The sequence below is a fragment of the Corapipo altera genome, unplaced genomic scaffold, assembly GCF_003945725.1.
Source record: "Corapipo altera isolate COAL_440 unplaced genomic scaffold, ASM394572v1 68, whole genome shotgun sequence".
In the NCBI taxonomy this organism is placed as follows: Eukaryota; Metazoa; Chordata; class Aves; order Passeriformes; family Pipridae; genus Corapipo; species Corapipo altera.
Genome location: NW_020884919.1, coordinates 5979299 through 5996542, shown reverse-complemented (window position 1 = coordinate 5996542; position 17244 = coordinate 5979299). Strand labels below are relative to the sequence as shown.

The 17244-nt window shown below is 40.3% G+C and overlaps 1 protein-coding gene across 4 annotated transcripts in view; it reads left to right on the top strand.

Moving 5' to 3' along the window:
- Window positions 1-17244, top strand: part of THSD7B (thrombospondin type 1 domain containing 7B) — a 308502-nt gene that overhangs the window by 220998 nt on the left and 70260 nt on the right. For all 4 annotated transcript variants that reach the window (XM_027656313.1, XM_027656314.1, XM_027656315.1 and 1 more), the window contains one exon: window positions 8502-8680. In XM_027656313.1, coding sequence (XP_027512114.1) covers window positions 8502-8680 — 179 coding nt within the window. The remainder of the gene's footprint in view (window positions 1-8501; window positions 8681-17244) is intronic.

The following is a 17244-nucleotide window of genomic DNA, read 5'->3' as shown; positions in this document are numbered from 1 at the left end:
TCCCACTGTGAAATCTTGGATCTCATTTGTGTTTGGTAACATGAAGGGTTGACCATTAAAAATGGCATTATTTAACAAGATTGCATCGCTTTCTGATTCTGAATTCACTGAAGTCCTCCAGCACAGGAGATTGAGCTACACAACCAGAGAGCTCAAAGTCACACTGCAAAATTGAAACAAAAGTCTATCAGGAATTCAGTACATCAATACTCTATACTGGGGCCTGCTAACGTCACAAAAACGTCCTGTTTCCCTCTCAAGGTTTTCCATCATCTAAATGAGTCGCTGGTCTCTCCGTGTCTGAGCTGTGGAAAACCAGGACTGTTCCCTTTCTTAAAATCCTGTTTCCATCAGATGTTTTTTATAGTACAGCTTTATTTAAGAAGGTCAGATGCCTTTGCATCCCTGCTTCTGCAGCAGGGTGACCTCTAATAGGAGGAGTGAAACTCCTTATCCAAGCAGGTGGAACCTGGTGTTTGGGAAAGGTCTTCCTAATGCTGGTAATGGTTAGTGACATCCTTAAAACTGCGTCGGTGTAATTAAAGTGTGCATCGGTATAATTAAAGTGGGTTTCTCAGTTAGTGTTGATGAGAAGGGAAGGAATTGAGGCAGTGTATTGATTTAAGGGTATTGATTTTGGGGGTCACTGTGTCACTCGCCTCCTGTGACAGTGAGGGTTCACTGTGTCACCTCCTGTGACATTGGGAGGGGGCTGTGGAGGTCACTGCAGGCTCAGAACCTGCCCCTGCCTTTCCAGTGCCTGTGTGACCTGCTTGTGAACAGATGCCCTTGCACCTGGTAAAACCTCTCAAGTTTGTAAATTGAAGAACTAGGAATGTACATTTAAAGGGAAATGAAGGGGGTTTTTTCCATATTGTTATGAGCCTTCTTTAAAATATTAATTGCACATTGGCCTAATTAGTGTTCCTATCTTCTGCACTGTCATCTGGTGGTTTGTTTTGTCTGAAATAAGAGCAGTATTATACTGCACAATACGTGCTAATTATCAGGATACAGGAGATGCATCAGCAGTTCCCATTCTGTGGAATGGAAACTGTCACGTTGTTGTCTGAGGCAAGTTGTCTAAATGAGGCTTGTCTGTGTCTTGGGGTCACATCTTGGCAGCCGAAATTAGGTGGCATATTGTGTTGACAGTGCCTAATGTCGTGACTTTAGAAACTGGCAAAAAGATGTTCTCCATGGAGGGCCCCAAACCCTGAAATTGAGTTTCTTAGTGTACTCCAGCAGAGCCTGAAACCATTGACCTTCAGGTCGTACAGGATTTACTGAGGGGGGTAGATATTTTTGGTGACATTTGGTGGCAGCTTTCTCCCAGTGATGGAACCTTGGCTCTGGAAGGTGCTTCCTGCCTGGTCCAAATTGCCCAAGTCTATATTGATCTTCAGAGCACTCTGCAGTGCACATCTATTTTCAGAGCTGCTGTGCAATCGGGCCTCTGAGAGAAGTCAGGTGTAGGAGAAAGGGGGAATTTGATGGTCTGTGGACAGTTTAATTGTCTCTGTGATGTACTGCTGAAGGTGTGCAGCCGATAAAAAAGGTCGTTTTCTTATATAAATCTCATCATCATCATAAAAAATAAACACAGTCTCAAGTTTATTTTAAAAACCTGCTTTTACTGTGAATGGAGTAGCCTGAAAAAAATATATATGCTAAACAATCCATAATAAAGTACAGTGGGCTGAGTTTCTTTCCTGATATACAGATGATGACAACACTGATAAGGGAAAAAAAAGCTACTCAGTTTTGTTTGGCCAAAGCAGATGATTTTCACAGTGGCAGAGTGATGAGCAAAGTATATAGAAAAACACAGCTGAGCTACTCCCCTAACTGCTATTGATCCCAGTGGATGACTTTTTATTTGAGTAAGGACTTTGTTAAGACATCAGGGCTCCCAAGCAGTCCTTTGCTGTGGGGGAGCAGCCCTGGGAGAAGGGAGAATCATTCCCACAGTTGGTTTTGGAGCCTGGACAGATTTGTGCTGTGGATTTCTGCCCTCCTGCATCAAAAGTTCCCTATGAGATAAATGTACACTGTGAGGTCCTATTTATTTGCTCTATTTATTTGCACTCTGAAGGCAGCAGACTATCCTCCTTCTCCGGAAGAGTTCTCAGCTTGTTCTGCAATCTGTTACAGGGAATGTGCTAATTAATGGAGATTTCCTTATTGAGTTAAAAGGTTAAATATATCAGCTAGTATTGTCTGTGTGTAACTCAAAGCATAAGCTTGCAAGTTCTTTAAGGAAGAAAACCGTAATGCAAAATCAAAGGAAATTAGGAATCATAGTGCAAAGTCAGCACCAACCCAACTGCCTCCTCGGGATTTATAGAGACTGTGAAATTGAGCAATAAAACCAACCTTTGGATGAATTTCAATAACAATAATGTTGAGTTAAACTTACCGGCCTTTTTTACAAGTCCTCTCTGGTCTATTTAGAATCTGTAATCAGTCTGCTACAAGATAACATGAGCACGTGCCTCTTTGTTGAGCAAATGGGAATAAATTAGCTAAGGGTCCATTATTTAAGCTTTGCAAAACATTTGATGTGAAAGTTATTTTAGCTGCGTTTTTTGGCTATGCCTTCACTGAATGTATTCATTAGATTATCTCTTAAATTTCTCAGCAAACTAATATTGCATAAAATCTCTCAAATCCTTGCACACTATAAAAGAAAGAAGATTAAACATTTGTTCTGTGGCAAGATTACATCCTTTTCAGCTGCAACTCAAGTTGTTAGCAACTTCAAGACTCCCAGACTTATTCTGCTTAGTTCCCTTCAGTTAATAGTTTTCTCCCTTGAAGCAGAATTTAGGTTTTGAACCAAGAGTGCTTAGGACGAGGTGCTCCCCTTGTATGTCACAAGGTACTGGAGCCTTCAGTCATGCTGGGTGGCCCATGGCCGGTGGCTGCCTTATTCATGGCACATTGGGAAAGCCCCAGCCATAGAACTGTGATCAGCTGGTGGAGTTAAGTCTTTTAACTTCAGTCTGTGCTCCATGCTGAGTTTTAACGTGAGTTAAAACAAGACCTTTGCTTTGTAGGAGATCCCAAAGCTTCAGCTGAACAGAATGTGGCCCGCCAAGTGCTGTGGTCCACCAGGTTTCCCTTATAGCCTTTAGCTATTAAATTTTTAGTCCTGTATGGATTTACTGGTGTTATTCTATGATACTTCACAGTCAGTAACCAAATGAATGTAAATATTAATTGCATAATGAATCAATTTTTTTTCCCCTCTACCTTTGGTGTGTGTAATTAGAAACATTTCTTCTGTGTCACTATCCACTCTGCTGCTGCCTTGTTTGTTAGAGGGTGATCTGTCCTGTCCCACAGACTCCAGGGGAAATTAGCAGTGTTATTACCAGTGGCAGCTGCGGTGATGCACAGAATTGTCCCTCTCAAGTAATGACCTTGAGTTTTATGAACCACCTCAAGGTTTACTAACAAGGGTAGAACCGCTAGAAGTTTGTTAATTGAAACCATGAAATATGTTAGAGAGGATACAAATGAGTTTAAAGCCAATTCAATTAGAGGTGCATCTGTTTTCAAAGCTGCTGGAGAAATGTTGTTTATTTTCGCATCACTTTTAAGTCGGCCTCTTGGAATGCTGTTGGCACTGTTGTTTAACGCTTTGTGCAGACCTTATACCCACAGCAAATTTATCTTTTGGAAGTGCAACAGTCAGGTGGATGCCAGTGTCTTAGGTTAGCTTGTAAACCTACTAATCTCCTGCTTCTCCCATTTGTGCCTATGGAGGGGACATGGAAGGACACTGCAGCCCCTCGCTGGCTGTGCTGCTGTGATACAGCAGTGTCTTGTGTACATGGGAAAGAAATGGTGCTGCTACAAACCTGCCCCCGTGGTACTGCAGTGCCATCCACACCCTCTTAGTCCTTCTGCATCACTGACACCCCCGAGCCCATCCTCCAGCTGCCTCCTCTTGCCTTGCCTCTCCTGGGTTGCGCTGAAAAAAAATGAGACAATTACAGTTTTTGCACCATGTATTTGTACCTTAACCTCTGATGCTGGAGGTTGCCCAGAGAAGCTGTGGCTGCCCCATCCCTGGAAGTGTTCAAGGCCAGGTTGGACAGGGCTTGGAGCAACCTGGTCTGGTGCAAGGTGTCCCTGTCCATGGCAGGGTTTGGAATGAGATGGTCTTTAAGGTCCCTTCCAACCCAAACCAATCTGTGATTCTGTGACTCCTGCTAAACCATTGTCCTCACTTTGTTCATCCCCCTATCATTGCTTTGGCTCTGGGTTGCACAGGAGAAAGGAGATGAGCAGTGGCTGCTACATCGTGTGTTCCAGCCTTTCCAGTACATCCTGTGTAATCTGTGGGTGCTTTGTTTGTTACAGGCACTTTAGAGAGGAGACTCCATTTGTGGCTTCTTCAGCAACAAGCACATTGTTCTTATGAATAAATCATAGTAAAATTAACTGTGCAGCCTGGGTAAATGCATTTGTTCATCCCATTACATTGACAGTGTCTCAGTAGAAAAACAATAGCACTTAAACATAGAAAAGGCTTGTTTGATCATCCAGATCAATTTTTTCTGCCAATTCCCAGGAGTATGTTTCAAAATATCTACTTAAATATGTTGGTGTTCCTGACACTGCCTCCTGTGACATCTGTGTGTGCAGCTCCAGCTCTGTGGTGTTCAGGTACCTGCTGTTGGTTTAGGTAGGACAGAGGCTCTCATCTGCTCTGTCTTAATTAAATGAGCTTTATTTTAACTGTGTTTGAAATTTTGACAAGTAATAATAATAAAAAAAGAAGTTAAAGGAGGCTTCAAGAAATAATCTAAAAACACATGGAAAGCAGGCTGAGCAGGGCTGTGGAGAACAGAACATCTTTTTCTGCAGAAGATTTTAGAAACTTAAGTTTCTGGTAACAGGTTCTGCAGAGGAGAGAAAAATGGGGGATGTGATAGATGAGTGAGAAGTGTGAGGATGACACTGACAAAACCAACTGTGTAAACTCAGCCTTGAGTTAGTCTCCCCAGGCCGAGCAACAGTAGCTCAGAAATATGTTTATGCTCCTTTATTCATATTTTGTTATGGTAAGAATATTTCTCTTGGTAATAACCTGAACATAGAATTCTTTTTTAATGGATTGTTTTAATAGCATGTCTCCCTTGGGATTTTTTGTTTGGTTTGTATTGTGCACCGTGCCAATCCTACAAGTCTTCTGGGCATGCCAAAACTAGGATTACTGTGGGTCTTTTTAGCCCCCTGACAACAGCAAGTCATTGCTTGGCTCCTTCAGAGAAAAACAAAAACTGTGTTCTCACCAGCAATGGATGAGCTGAGTACAAGTTATTTACTAATTATCGTAAAAAGATAACCATAAAGGCATTCTCTGTCTGAGTAGAGAGGGTACATCACAGGAACATTTTTGGAGGAAAGTTTTGGTTGTATGAAATCTCTGCTCTATGAGTATCTCAGCCAAAATTAACCTCACGTGATTGATGGAAGAGTAACGGCAGTCTGTGAGAAGAGCCTGGAGGAAAGTTATGATCCCGTTTTGATTCTGTAGCTTTGTTCAGTATGGGGAATTGGCTTCCTCTGGGCAGTATGGAAGTTTAATGCTCTATTAGCTGGCCACTGTTTGTTTATACTTAATGTACTTTAAAAATATGGGTGAGGAAAACTCAAAAAGGAATGAGCTGGTCCCTGAGAAATAGGATGTCTTCAGAAATTCTGTGGTTCGCTGAGGGATAACTCACAGCACTTTCTGGGGATGGAATACAATAGGTTTCTTTAATTTCCATAATGTTATAGAATAGTTTGTGTTGGGAGGGACCTTTTAAAGATTACCATGTCCAGCCTCCTACAGTGAGCTAGACTAAGTTGTTCCCAGCTCTATCCAACCTGACCTTGAATGTTACCAGGAATGGGGCATCCACAGCTTCTCCGGGCAACCTGTGCCACTCTTTTACCACCTCTGTTGTAAAAAACTTCTTTCTTATATCTAAGAAAGATGGTTTATTATAACTTTTCCTTAATCTTATTTTTTTGTATTCCTTTCTTTTTTGCCTTATATTTTTTTTATTATAGAGTTAGATCTTGAACTGCCAAAAGACTTAGCCCATTTTGCCTTCTCTGATAAGTTGATAACCCCTCTGACTAATTCTTCTTTGAAACAAGGCACTTTCTTTGTTTCTGTTGAGAGTTAATTACCCAGGCTGTCACACAGCCCAAGGAAAAAATGATATTTCATACGGTGGTGGAACAGAACTCTTTGGAGAACTGCCTAAGAAATGCTTCTCATAAATCTATCATGAGAAAATTTCTTTTACTTATCATAATGTATTATGAATTACTTTGAGTGGCAACCAAAGCAGATGGAATAGAATATTAGTGAGATATTTGGGAGTTTTATTTTGGGGGAAAAAAGTGAGTCTATTTTGGAAATATTTGTGTATGTCTGTGCATGGGTGTCATCTCACCGAAGTGAGCACACAAAGCATGCAAAGTTGAAATGTCTCAAACATGTGAACACCACTGCAGCAGATTCAGTAGGAAATAATCAGATGCCCAATTCCAGTGGCTTTGGAGCTGCAAATGAAAAGGCCCTGCAGCACACAGAGATCAGAGGTGGCAAAGAAAACCAGAGCACACTGTATGGGAGCAGGTCTGCAGCTCTAGGGAAGAGTTACAGCGTGAGTTACGGGGGAAGTGATTGCAGCTGTCAGGCTGCGGGGCGGCCGCCGTAAAGAAAGAGGGAACAGCACCATCACTGAGCATCATGAGAGGAGAAATGGAGCATCACTGAGCTGAAAGAGGGAACTGCTGCTGCTACCAGCATTTTTTAAGGCACTGTTTACAAAAGCAACATCAGTATTTCTTGTACTTCTGGAAGGGAGATATTTTCCGGGGAATGGATGCCTAAATAAGCCTGGAACCTTTCTTGGTGCTGACTTCAGTGACAAGAGCGGCAGTGAGGCAGTGTGTTGTTGCTGTGGGTGGATGCTCTGGCTGTAATACAGTCCTGGTTGGAGTGAGCAGCAGTTCAGGCATAGTTTGGCTAGTAAATCCAGCTCTGAACCAGAATAATCTCTGTGCCTCAGCGCTGGTGTTTCTTGGTTGTCAGGAGCTGTTGTCTGGGGGTTTTGGACAGCAGCTGCTGCTGGGTTGGATTTTGTTGTTTGGGTGTTTTTTCCCTCCATGCTGCAGTGACTGTCACCTGGATAGAGTGGGGAAACCCTTCCTAAAAGAGTCATGAAATGAGCTAGTTTGGTATTCTGTGGGTAAGGAATAGAGAGGGAGTGTTTGTGTGATGAAAACCAAAGAGAAAGGAAGGGCATAAAAATGAGAAACATCAGAAATGTGGTAGGGATGAAATTCAGTTATTTCCATGACCATCATTGCCACAGCTGTCAGAGGGACGAAGCTGCCTCTAATAAAGGCTAATCTGAGCAGCCACTGCCTTTCATGGTCTAACATGAAATCTCTTTTTTGTTTAAATTAAAATAATACATACAGACATGACAAGCAGATAATAGGAACTGGAGGAGAATGAATGCAGCATGGTAAGCAGGAAGGTGCAGGAATTATTCCACACTGCCAACCCAAGACTGGTGCTAGTAATTCCCTGGAGATCTTCAGGGTCTGGCCACCCTCCACTGCCTTTCTGCACACCAAGAGCTCCACAGCCAGGCTAGGCTCTGCAAAATCTCTCTTCCCATATGCCAGCTCCTAAAACAGCTGTGGGGTTGTGCCTTCATGGAGGAACCTGTTGGGTTTTAATTCAGGTGTTGCTACTGCAGATGCCTGGTATTGTGATTTTAAGAGGTGATGATCTTCTGAGGACTTTTATGTCAAACCAGGTTAAGGTGAAAGCAGAGCTTTAAAATGCCATTTATGAAACCCATAATAAGCAAAACAGTTGGAAAGGTGTACAAAGAGAATTACTAGTAAGATGTGGGATGCAGGTTTCATCTGTTTCTCCCAAGAGCAGATCCCACACTGCTCCAGCTGGCAGGCAGGTCCCTCACACATCTTGTGGGAGCTGCCAAGAGAAGAACTCTGTTGCCTCCAGCATCCTCTGCTTCCCTCTGCTGGGAAGAGAGCCTCTGTCTGACTCCTGCCTGTGCCAGCTCTGGAGATGACTAGTATCATACTGAAGGAATATGGAACTGGGCTGTGCACTTGGTTCTCCAGAATTTAATATGGCCACAGTCTCATAGGGAAGATAATCACCACTTATTGGTGACCACCAGCTTCACATCAGTTACTTTTGTGAGTGTGTGTCCTTTACATCAGTGAGTTTTATCACTGCCTTTATTGGACTAAACAAAGTAGAAATTAAGTCACTGCTGGTCTTTAAAAATAATGCCATAGCCTCATGCTGGGATGACGTTGTCAGTGTGCCAGATGTCTTCTCTTTCAGAAGTTCTCATTTTGTGTTGATTGCACAGATCCTATCAGAGGGTCGGAGTTCATTGGTCGCGATGATTAAAACCTGTCTTACATTTTTGGTTTAGGTTACATTGAAGAACCTTGCACGGTCCCTTGCCCGTTTGATTGCAAACTAAGCGATTGGTCCAGTTGGTCTCCTTGCAGCTCTTCCTGTGGCCCGGGGGTGAAAGTCCGATCCAAGTGGCTCAAGGAGAAGCCGTACAATGGAGGCCGTCCCTGCCCGAAGCTGGATCTCAAGAATCAGGTGAGTGGTGTTGAAACAGCCAACAGAAATCCCTCTGGGCTTGCTGTGTTTTGAATTGTGATCCAAAGGTACTGTGCTGGTGAAGAAACTAAAAACAGGGGGTATCTCTGGGACCAAACATTGTGTCACATTTTGTAGGCAATCCTTGAACTTCTTAAGAATTGAAGGAGAGATGCTCAGAATTTGATCTGAAACAATGTATTTCTTACATGAAAAAATTATTATCTCCCAGAGCACCGGAAGCCCTGGATTAATAATCCCACCTGGGCAGTGTGTAGACATCAGAGAGCTCAGATGTCGTGGCTCTTTTAAAACTTTTTAATTCTTTCTGAGACTATGGTTGCTGTAGAAACATTTGTTAAATATATATTGCTATTTTTAGCAACATTTCCCTTCAACACAGCACCAGTTCCCTTGAACATTAATCTCTGTATATTCAATATTGAAGTATCCCATCAGAGGAAGATAATCTTTAAATTGCTACTCTTAAAGAAAGATCAGCATCTATTTAAATGCTACTTAATGCTGTATGCATTTCTGCAAAGTGAATAGTGATTTCCTACATTTGCTGATTAATTCTCAATACTAATTAACACTGATGAAGTACTGTTTAGTTTTGCCTGTCCTATATTTCAGATTCAGCCATGAAAATTAATTAATAGGGCAGAAACAGTCATACTGAAGGAACTTCATATATATGTTATGAATATGTATATGTATAAAATATGTGTCATGTAGAAGTACTTCAATGGTATTCACACAGAGATTTATTTATGTAGTGGTTGGTAGGTGCCAGAGCTGGTGGATCCAGCTGTTTTTCTGCACAACCTTTGCTGTAGGAGTCATGTCCTGGGATGCAGCACCACTTCCTCGTTATGAACTTGCCTCATTTTGTTCACAGTTAATTTTTTTCCCTGTGAGAAACTTGGTAAATACTCCCTTTTTTTTTTTTAATCCTTTCTTTTTCTTTTTCCTTGTTACTATTCATCGGAAGTAGGCTGACAGAAGCAGCAGGGACTACGAAAGTATAAAACTGCAATAAAGTGTATGTTGTCCATAGCTCAGTGCTTTCCTTAATAGATCAGACAGATCACCAGAGAGGCAAAGTGAAATCCCACAGTAAGTCATATGGTAACAATAAGCTCCTTTGTAATGAAAAGGTACTGGGGTTTGTTAGCCATAGACACAGCAGACTCTTTCCATTAAAAGCAAACTTATTGCTATCATGTGTTGCCTATTCCCACACACATTAGAGTTGCTAGTTTCAAAAGCCTTTCAGAAGATATTAAAGGAAAGAAATTGTTTAAACTTGGAAGTTATGTCTTTGTACAGTATATTGGTGCGTAGTGCTTGCAAAGTGCCATGGCTGGTATTAATATAAACGTGGTTGGTGCTTTTTGCCTCTTTACCAGGACCACATGTCGTGATCTAAAACCCACTGAATTCATTAGAGGCTTTCTGTTAAAGGCTGTAGGAGTGACACTGTAGTAGGATTGCATTAAGGTCTGTTTCCTTAGGTTTGTGACTTCATGTCTTTAAGGTTTGGGGGGTTTTTTTGTTTGTTTTTTGGGGGAGTTTTTGTTTCTTTACCTGTGAGTTTGAGTTTTTTTAGGGTAGAACAGAAGCTATTTCTAGCTGATTAACACACAAATGGATTATATCTTTCCAGTTTAGACTTATAGGATTAATCATATATATATATATTTATATATATATATATATGAGCTTTTACGGTAAGAAGAACTTGTGCTAATAAGAAAAGTGTGTTTTTATACATATATATGTATGTGCAGTTAGATATGCACACACACACATTGTGTCTGTCATTCCATTCATCGACTGTCCCAACACTTCTCAATTCTTTGTGCAGTTCAGAAGGAGTTTTGCTCTGCACCCACTGGAATTAGACTTCCAGCCCAGATGTACCACACCGAGGTCCTTGGGCATGCTGCAGCATGTACAAGTTGTCTGCCCAGATGGTAAATGAAATGAGCTGATGGCACTGCTGTTTAGCTAAGCGGGACACATACCGTTAATCCGCTGCCAGGCAGATTGTCTGCTCTTTCCTATGGTCTGGGCAGTGTTTAAACCCTAGAGCAAAGCTCTATGGATTCATTAGGTATAAAAATGTGACATCCTCATTATTTTATATAATCTGGATTAGGTACCTGCAGTAAATACTTGCTTTTGTTCAATATCAGACATGGGAAAGCGAAATCACCATGGTGCTGAGTTTTACTTTTCACTGGATACTGTGTTATATTGTGTTTTATGCAGTTGATAAGACTTGAGATAACTTTGAACCAATAATGAATTCCTCCAGGTGCCAATAGAATTCGCTTATGATTTTCTTATTATTTCCTCCATTATTTGTAGTATTTTTTTTTTTATTATTGTTGCTTCTGAGGTTGGGTCTTGCTATTGCTTAATCAATTACTTTGGAGAACCCTCCATTTTTCCAGTGTCTTATAATTAAATCCCTCAGTCAGTTTGTGTGTTTTTTTTATTAAGCCATGTAATTTTTTCGCCTTCTCCTTGTGCAGGGTGTTGTCTAGGCTTTCTGGCAGACCCTTGTATGTCATTTTTTTCAATGCCTTTCAAAATTTGACATAAATTTAACTGCAGAGAATGTTACTTGAAACACTGTTCTATCAATTCTTTCTTACCATGTCCAGGGTTCTGCCAATACAGATATTTAGCAAAGCTACTGCTTTGGAGAGACGGGCAGTTTGCATGATCAAACAATTTATTTTATGAATATAAGTAGTTATTTGAGTCACATAAACTGTTCCATAAAAGACTGTCCTCCTGGAGTCAGTTTGGTCAGTGGAGTGCAGCTTGCTTGTGTATTTAGGACAGAACTTTTTAGCAGGAATTTGATTTTATGCAGAAATAATGGCACATCCTATCACTGCATAATGTTCCATGGGGTTTATGCTCTTAATTCCACAGAGGTTTTGACTCTTGTGGAGTATCTTGAAGCCCTTCTTTAAATGTCTTCATCTGCCTGTGGAGCCCCTCAAGCAGTCCGCTCTTTTTGCAGTAACTGTGAGAAGTAAACTCAGAGTTAGGAGAATTAATTCAGCTTTTTTTTCATTTCTCCTTCTCATTATAGTCAATGGACTAGGTTGAGCCCCAGATTTTATTCCAGGTTATTTCCTGATGGAAGTGACAAACATTTGTGTGGGCTGTATGCGCTTGGTATTCTGATACAACCACTCGATTTGATGTAGTCACTTCAGCCCTAAACTCTGTCTGCGCTGTTGCCCTGTGAAATTAAGGGATAAATTACAATATTTGGCGGGAGAGATGACAGTATTTTAATGCAGCTCCGTGTAATTTGCGGAATTACTTTCGCCTTGTACCTGTGTTCGAAAATCGTTGGAGAACTGGCTAACTACATTTTGCTCCATCTCTTCAAGAAAATGGACTTTGCCTGTAGGAGCTGTGCAGCTCTTATCTGAGGATGTGATTGCTTCTGAACAGCCGATTGGATTAGGGGGTCAGCTGGCAGATGTTCTTGGCTGTGCAGTGCATGTTAAAAGAGGTGTAGCATTTACATTTTTCTATTTCTGCTCCTATTTGAATGCACTTACACAGCATGCAGTTGCTAAGCTATTTAATATGTAGTTCTACATGATGAAAGGTTAAATATGAGTTAAGGGGGGTTTATTGCTTGAATATTCTTTTATAGGTTTTTAGGATTACTACAAGAAAATGCATCTTATTTTCAAGACTCATGAATTCCAGGGATTATTTTTTTATTGATTGCTCTCATACATATTCTTGTCAAGATATTCCATCCTTCTCCTTCCTCCCCCTCTCTCTCTTACCCAGTCCTGCTAAAGGACAAATATCATAGCAAGTAGCTTATCCCCTTTATATATGCTGTATATATTTAAGCAAACATTTTTAAAGGATTGGGAGTATTTGTTATGGCAGGCATAGCAGGAAAAAGATGTAATGTATTTAGAATGTAAACTTACTGCTTTCATTAAAATGAATATTTTATTCTTAATGACATTTTCCGCTGTTCACTCTAGAATATGAGAAATACAGACACTTTGCACATTAGAATTGCAAGTACTTCCCCTGAAATTGCATACAGGAGTTTAAGGAAAAGAAAAAGGAGCAGGCAGTGGTGCATTTACAGACCAGTTTTCTCAGAAGCAGGTGTGAAAGTGTGTGAATTTCTGGAACCTTTTCATGGAAAGTAACTGGTTTAGCCCTGCTTGCACTTCAGATAAAACAAATTTTATTTTGATCGCCAAGAAGTGTGACAAATTTCTTTTCGAAAATGAAAATCTTACAAAATTATTGGCTCTTAAAACTCACCATTGGAATGTACAAGGTTGGGTGGACTGTAGAAGTCACTGTCTCTTGGAGGGAGAGCTGGGCTTGGGCTGGAGGTGGAGAGGTGTGTGGTGGGAGTGTGTGTGTGTGATCTTTCCCCTTTTCTAACTGGTCGTCTTAGGAAAGGTCTGTTCAGGAAAGACCTTTTTTAAAGATGTTTCTAGAGCTTTTCACACTCTAATTCCTCAAGTAAACCCTCAAAGAAAACCAACACAGCAGTATGCCGGCTAAAGTTTGTCTTGCTCACATTGAGTAGCCATTTCTCTGGGCAATTTTGGGCTCACCTTTGGCAAGGTAAGTTTCTGTGATCCAAAAATGCCCTTAGACCTCGTCAGGGAAACTCTGCCAAAGGAAGAGCAGCATAGCATGGCTTATCCCAGGGCACTGCAATTAAATAAGGTTCCCTTTTTTAGGTAGGTAACTGTTCTCAAAGCAATAATTTTGTATCCAGTAAAGTTTCTGAGTAAACAACATTTAACACTACTATATTTTACCTGCTTTCCTTCAGTTTATGTTCTTGTCCTTACATACTTGCAAAATATTTGCAACCTCTTCCATTTATCTTTGTCTCTTACCTGTCTGTGGATTATTAAAATAGTTTTTATTTTCATAATTTTGCCTGTGTCTGACTACAGAAGAGTTTATTTTCATGCTTTGTTTTGGTCATACTCTTCCTTTGCATCAATATATCTTTTATCCATATGTATGTATAGATACATGTGTTGTGTGAAGTGCTTTCAAAACTTTTAGGCGCTTGTTTTAGAAGCTAAGTTTGAAGCCAACACCTTTAATTGCTGTCACTGAATTAGCTGACATGCAGTCCCTGGCTGGTGAGTTGCATGTATAACCCTCACCTTCCAGTATTAGAAATTGGTCTTCAAGAATGTCATTATCAGTGTGCTAGCTATAAATAGCTCCTGCTTAAATCACTTCTTTTATAATACAGATTTCTAATTGTCAGCAAAAGTCACTGCATTTTTTCGAGGCACTCAAAATCTCTTCCTCTCATAGATTTCAGCTGCCAGTAGTTTATTTCTGAGCCCAGTTCTGCTGTATCAGTCCATTGGCTGTGTAAGATCCCATCCTGTGCCATGCAGGGAAACATCTGACTTACATTTTCCTCTGGCTCTATCAACAATCATTTGCTTCATGTGCAACTTCTGGAAAAAAAAATCCTATCTTTAATCTCAGTTTTCCCTTCAAAAGGTCTGATTTCCTCCCACTCTGCCTTAAAGGAAGGCATTACAGCAGAAAACATATTTTTCCTCTGATTTTAGTGCAGTTTTACAGTATCATAAAAATGACAAGTTTTTTTGCCTGCTACACTAATGTGGGAGAATTTTCAGTGTCAAAAAATAGCGAGAACCTCCTGTTTCCCTTATACTTTTCTCGCTGTGACTGAAAGTTTTTATACTAAACAGTAATTTAGTTGGTTAAGTGAGCAAAAGTAGCAGCCAAGACTGTGTAGCCTAAGCACTATCTCACCTGCCTGAAGAGAGTGTCTGGGAGTCCAATATGTGGGTGGGTGTTACTTCACTTCCTAAGGGAAATACAGCTACTTCCCATTTTATCCTTCAGGATGATAACCCTGTAGTGTCTGCTCTAATTCCAGGTATATATTAAATTTATATTCAGCTTCAATAACTATCCACACTTGATTTTTATTTCTCCTGCAGGTTTTCTGTTGAATAAAGAGTCATATAAACATATTTTTGCTATTGCCACTCATGAAAAGCTTTAGCCTTGCAAAAATGGAGCCGTTTAACAAATTCAACAGTGTTTTTCACTTGGCTTTTTTTTTTTTCTAGATAGCTTCTTTAAATTTCTCTTCAGTAACAAAGAAACTTGATATATAGTGTAATGCTGTTTTTCTGCAATTGTGAGAGAACATTTGCACTTTGTGAAGTTAAACATGTTACAATGCCAGTCTGCTTCCTGGAATTACTTTTGAATCCACAAAAGTAAGCAGCCTTTAATTGGTTAAACTACATTTTTTTTCTGTCTGCTACAGCCACTACCAAGTTCTTAATGAAATATGTATCAGAGCAGGAATTTTTGCAGTAAAAAAAATTGATATGTTTGCATATCTGGAACTGAGAATGTACCTATAATTATTTCTGATTCAAATATAGTTCCTACATTTGTTGTTGAAAGGAATATTTATTGTTTAATACAACAGCATACTGCAAAATATAGTGAAAGACAGAAATTATACCCAAAGTGTTTTGTCCTGTTGATTTCTCTGCAGAGAAGATGGAATTAAATGGAAAATCAGCCGTAGACGGTCGGGTGGCCCAGTGGAGAAAGCATTAGCATTTCACCTAAGGAACTGCAGTTCAATTGGTTTTGGGCAATATTTTTTTAAGCGAGAAGTCTGGTTTGTGCTGAATCTCTCGTGGACAATATGTCACGTTGGAGGACCAGCACACAGTGCGTGTCATAAATCAGCGTGACAGCGTCTAACACCGAGACTGAACTTACTCTTGCTTGTCTTTGTCTTAGGAGCAGGAGAACACGAAGGATTGATGCCTTGGCTATTCCTTGGCAGCAGATTTAATCTTGGGTGTTTTTTTCCACTTCTTCCTCCTTTTAAAAAGCTTTCTGTTTCTTTTCTGCAAAGTTTTGCAGTGCAATTTGTTCTCAGTTTTAGGTTTGCAATCGTTAAGGAAGGGGAGATGCTGCATAACAGTTAAAATAGGGCCCTGGCTTCTGTTCTAATTGGAACAAACCCAAGAATATTCTGAATAGAAAATGTTGGTATGTCTTCACCTTTTCATATGGTAGAAGATGTGACAAACAGTTATTTGGCATGCCTTTTATCACGTGACTAAGTCTTCAGAGAGAGTGAATTACACAGAAGTATCCCTTCTCTTGCTTTTGGCAAGTTAAATGAACATTTTGACACATTTTCCTTTCCTTTACTCTCTTTTATAACTCCTTTCTGTACAAAATTAATTTCCAAAATATGATCTTGTTGATTGCAAAGCACTGTTTGCTGTGATGGAAGACATGAATGTGGAAATTTCTTCTGAAATAGATTCTAAGTCAAGTCAGGAAATTCATGACAGTAATTTAATATTCTAAGAATGACATAATGACTTCAAAACTTTTTGAAGTGTGAATGCAACAAGATATTGCCAAGATGCTGGACACAGGAGGGCTTTAAGCAGAAGGCAGCCCAGATCTGTCCAATCCAGGGAGCTGATGTGTGAATCAGAATCATACTGGGAGAGCATCCAACATGAACAAAGGTTGGGTTGGTTCGATTTGGTAAATTAGGTGCTGGCATTGGCCTGATTAAGCATCTGCTCCCATCAGAAACGAGTGCGAGGCTGTTCTAGGAAGCTCTTTAAGAAAGGATATGATGGCAGTCTGCTCCCAGCTCTGATGTTGGGAAGACTGCAGTAAAGACATGAGTTTCCTCTCCTCAGGACAGAGTATCTCATATGTCCTTTGGCCAGTCAAATAGCAGTCTGGATTTGTCTCATACAGGTCTCTATATGGGGGTCCTCTGCATTCTCTTGGCTAGGTATGCAGCTCTAGCTTGGTTACTAATGAAGATTTTGATCACTTTTTTAATTTTCTCAGTGGACAGCAGTGTCTTTAGAAGGACTGAATTTTCTTATAAATATGTAGCAGACTCTGTGTGTCCCCAGTTTAAAGGTGACCGCATTTCAGTGGATGGCTTTATTCCTAAGAGGAATAGGAGTTTGCTAAACATGGTCTGACTCACCTGCGTGCTGTGAACATACCCTGAGCATTCAGAGCAGAAAATTCCTACTCTTCTGACTCTCCTTTATGAATAAGAGAGAATAATTGGAAATGAAGTTGCTGCTCGAAGAGGGAGAACAGACATGAAGATGTATGTGCTGTGTGAATTCATCTGTCAGAGCTCCTGAGCAGCCCAGAAACTCTCAGGCACCACTTGCATAATGGTCGTTAAAATGACCCTGATCTTTAAAATAACCCTGGTTTTGCCTCTTTTTAAAGTATTTAATATTGCTGTGTTGTTCTGTCTACAGCAGTTCTCCTTGATTAATACTTAACAAGTGTTAATATTTTTTCTGGTGCAGACGTTTCTTGTGGCCATTTCTCAGAAATTATAACCATTTCATTTGTTGGGTTCCTTTTGTTTTGTGCTCTGTAGCTGATTGATAGATTCAGGAATGGGCTTTATTTTCTTTTTATGTTGTTTAATTGGTTTCTTCCTC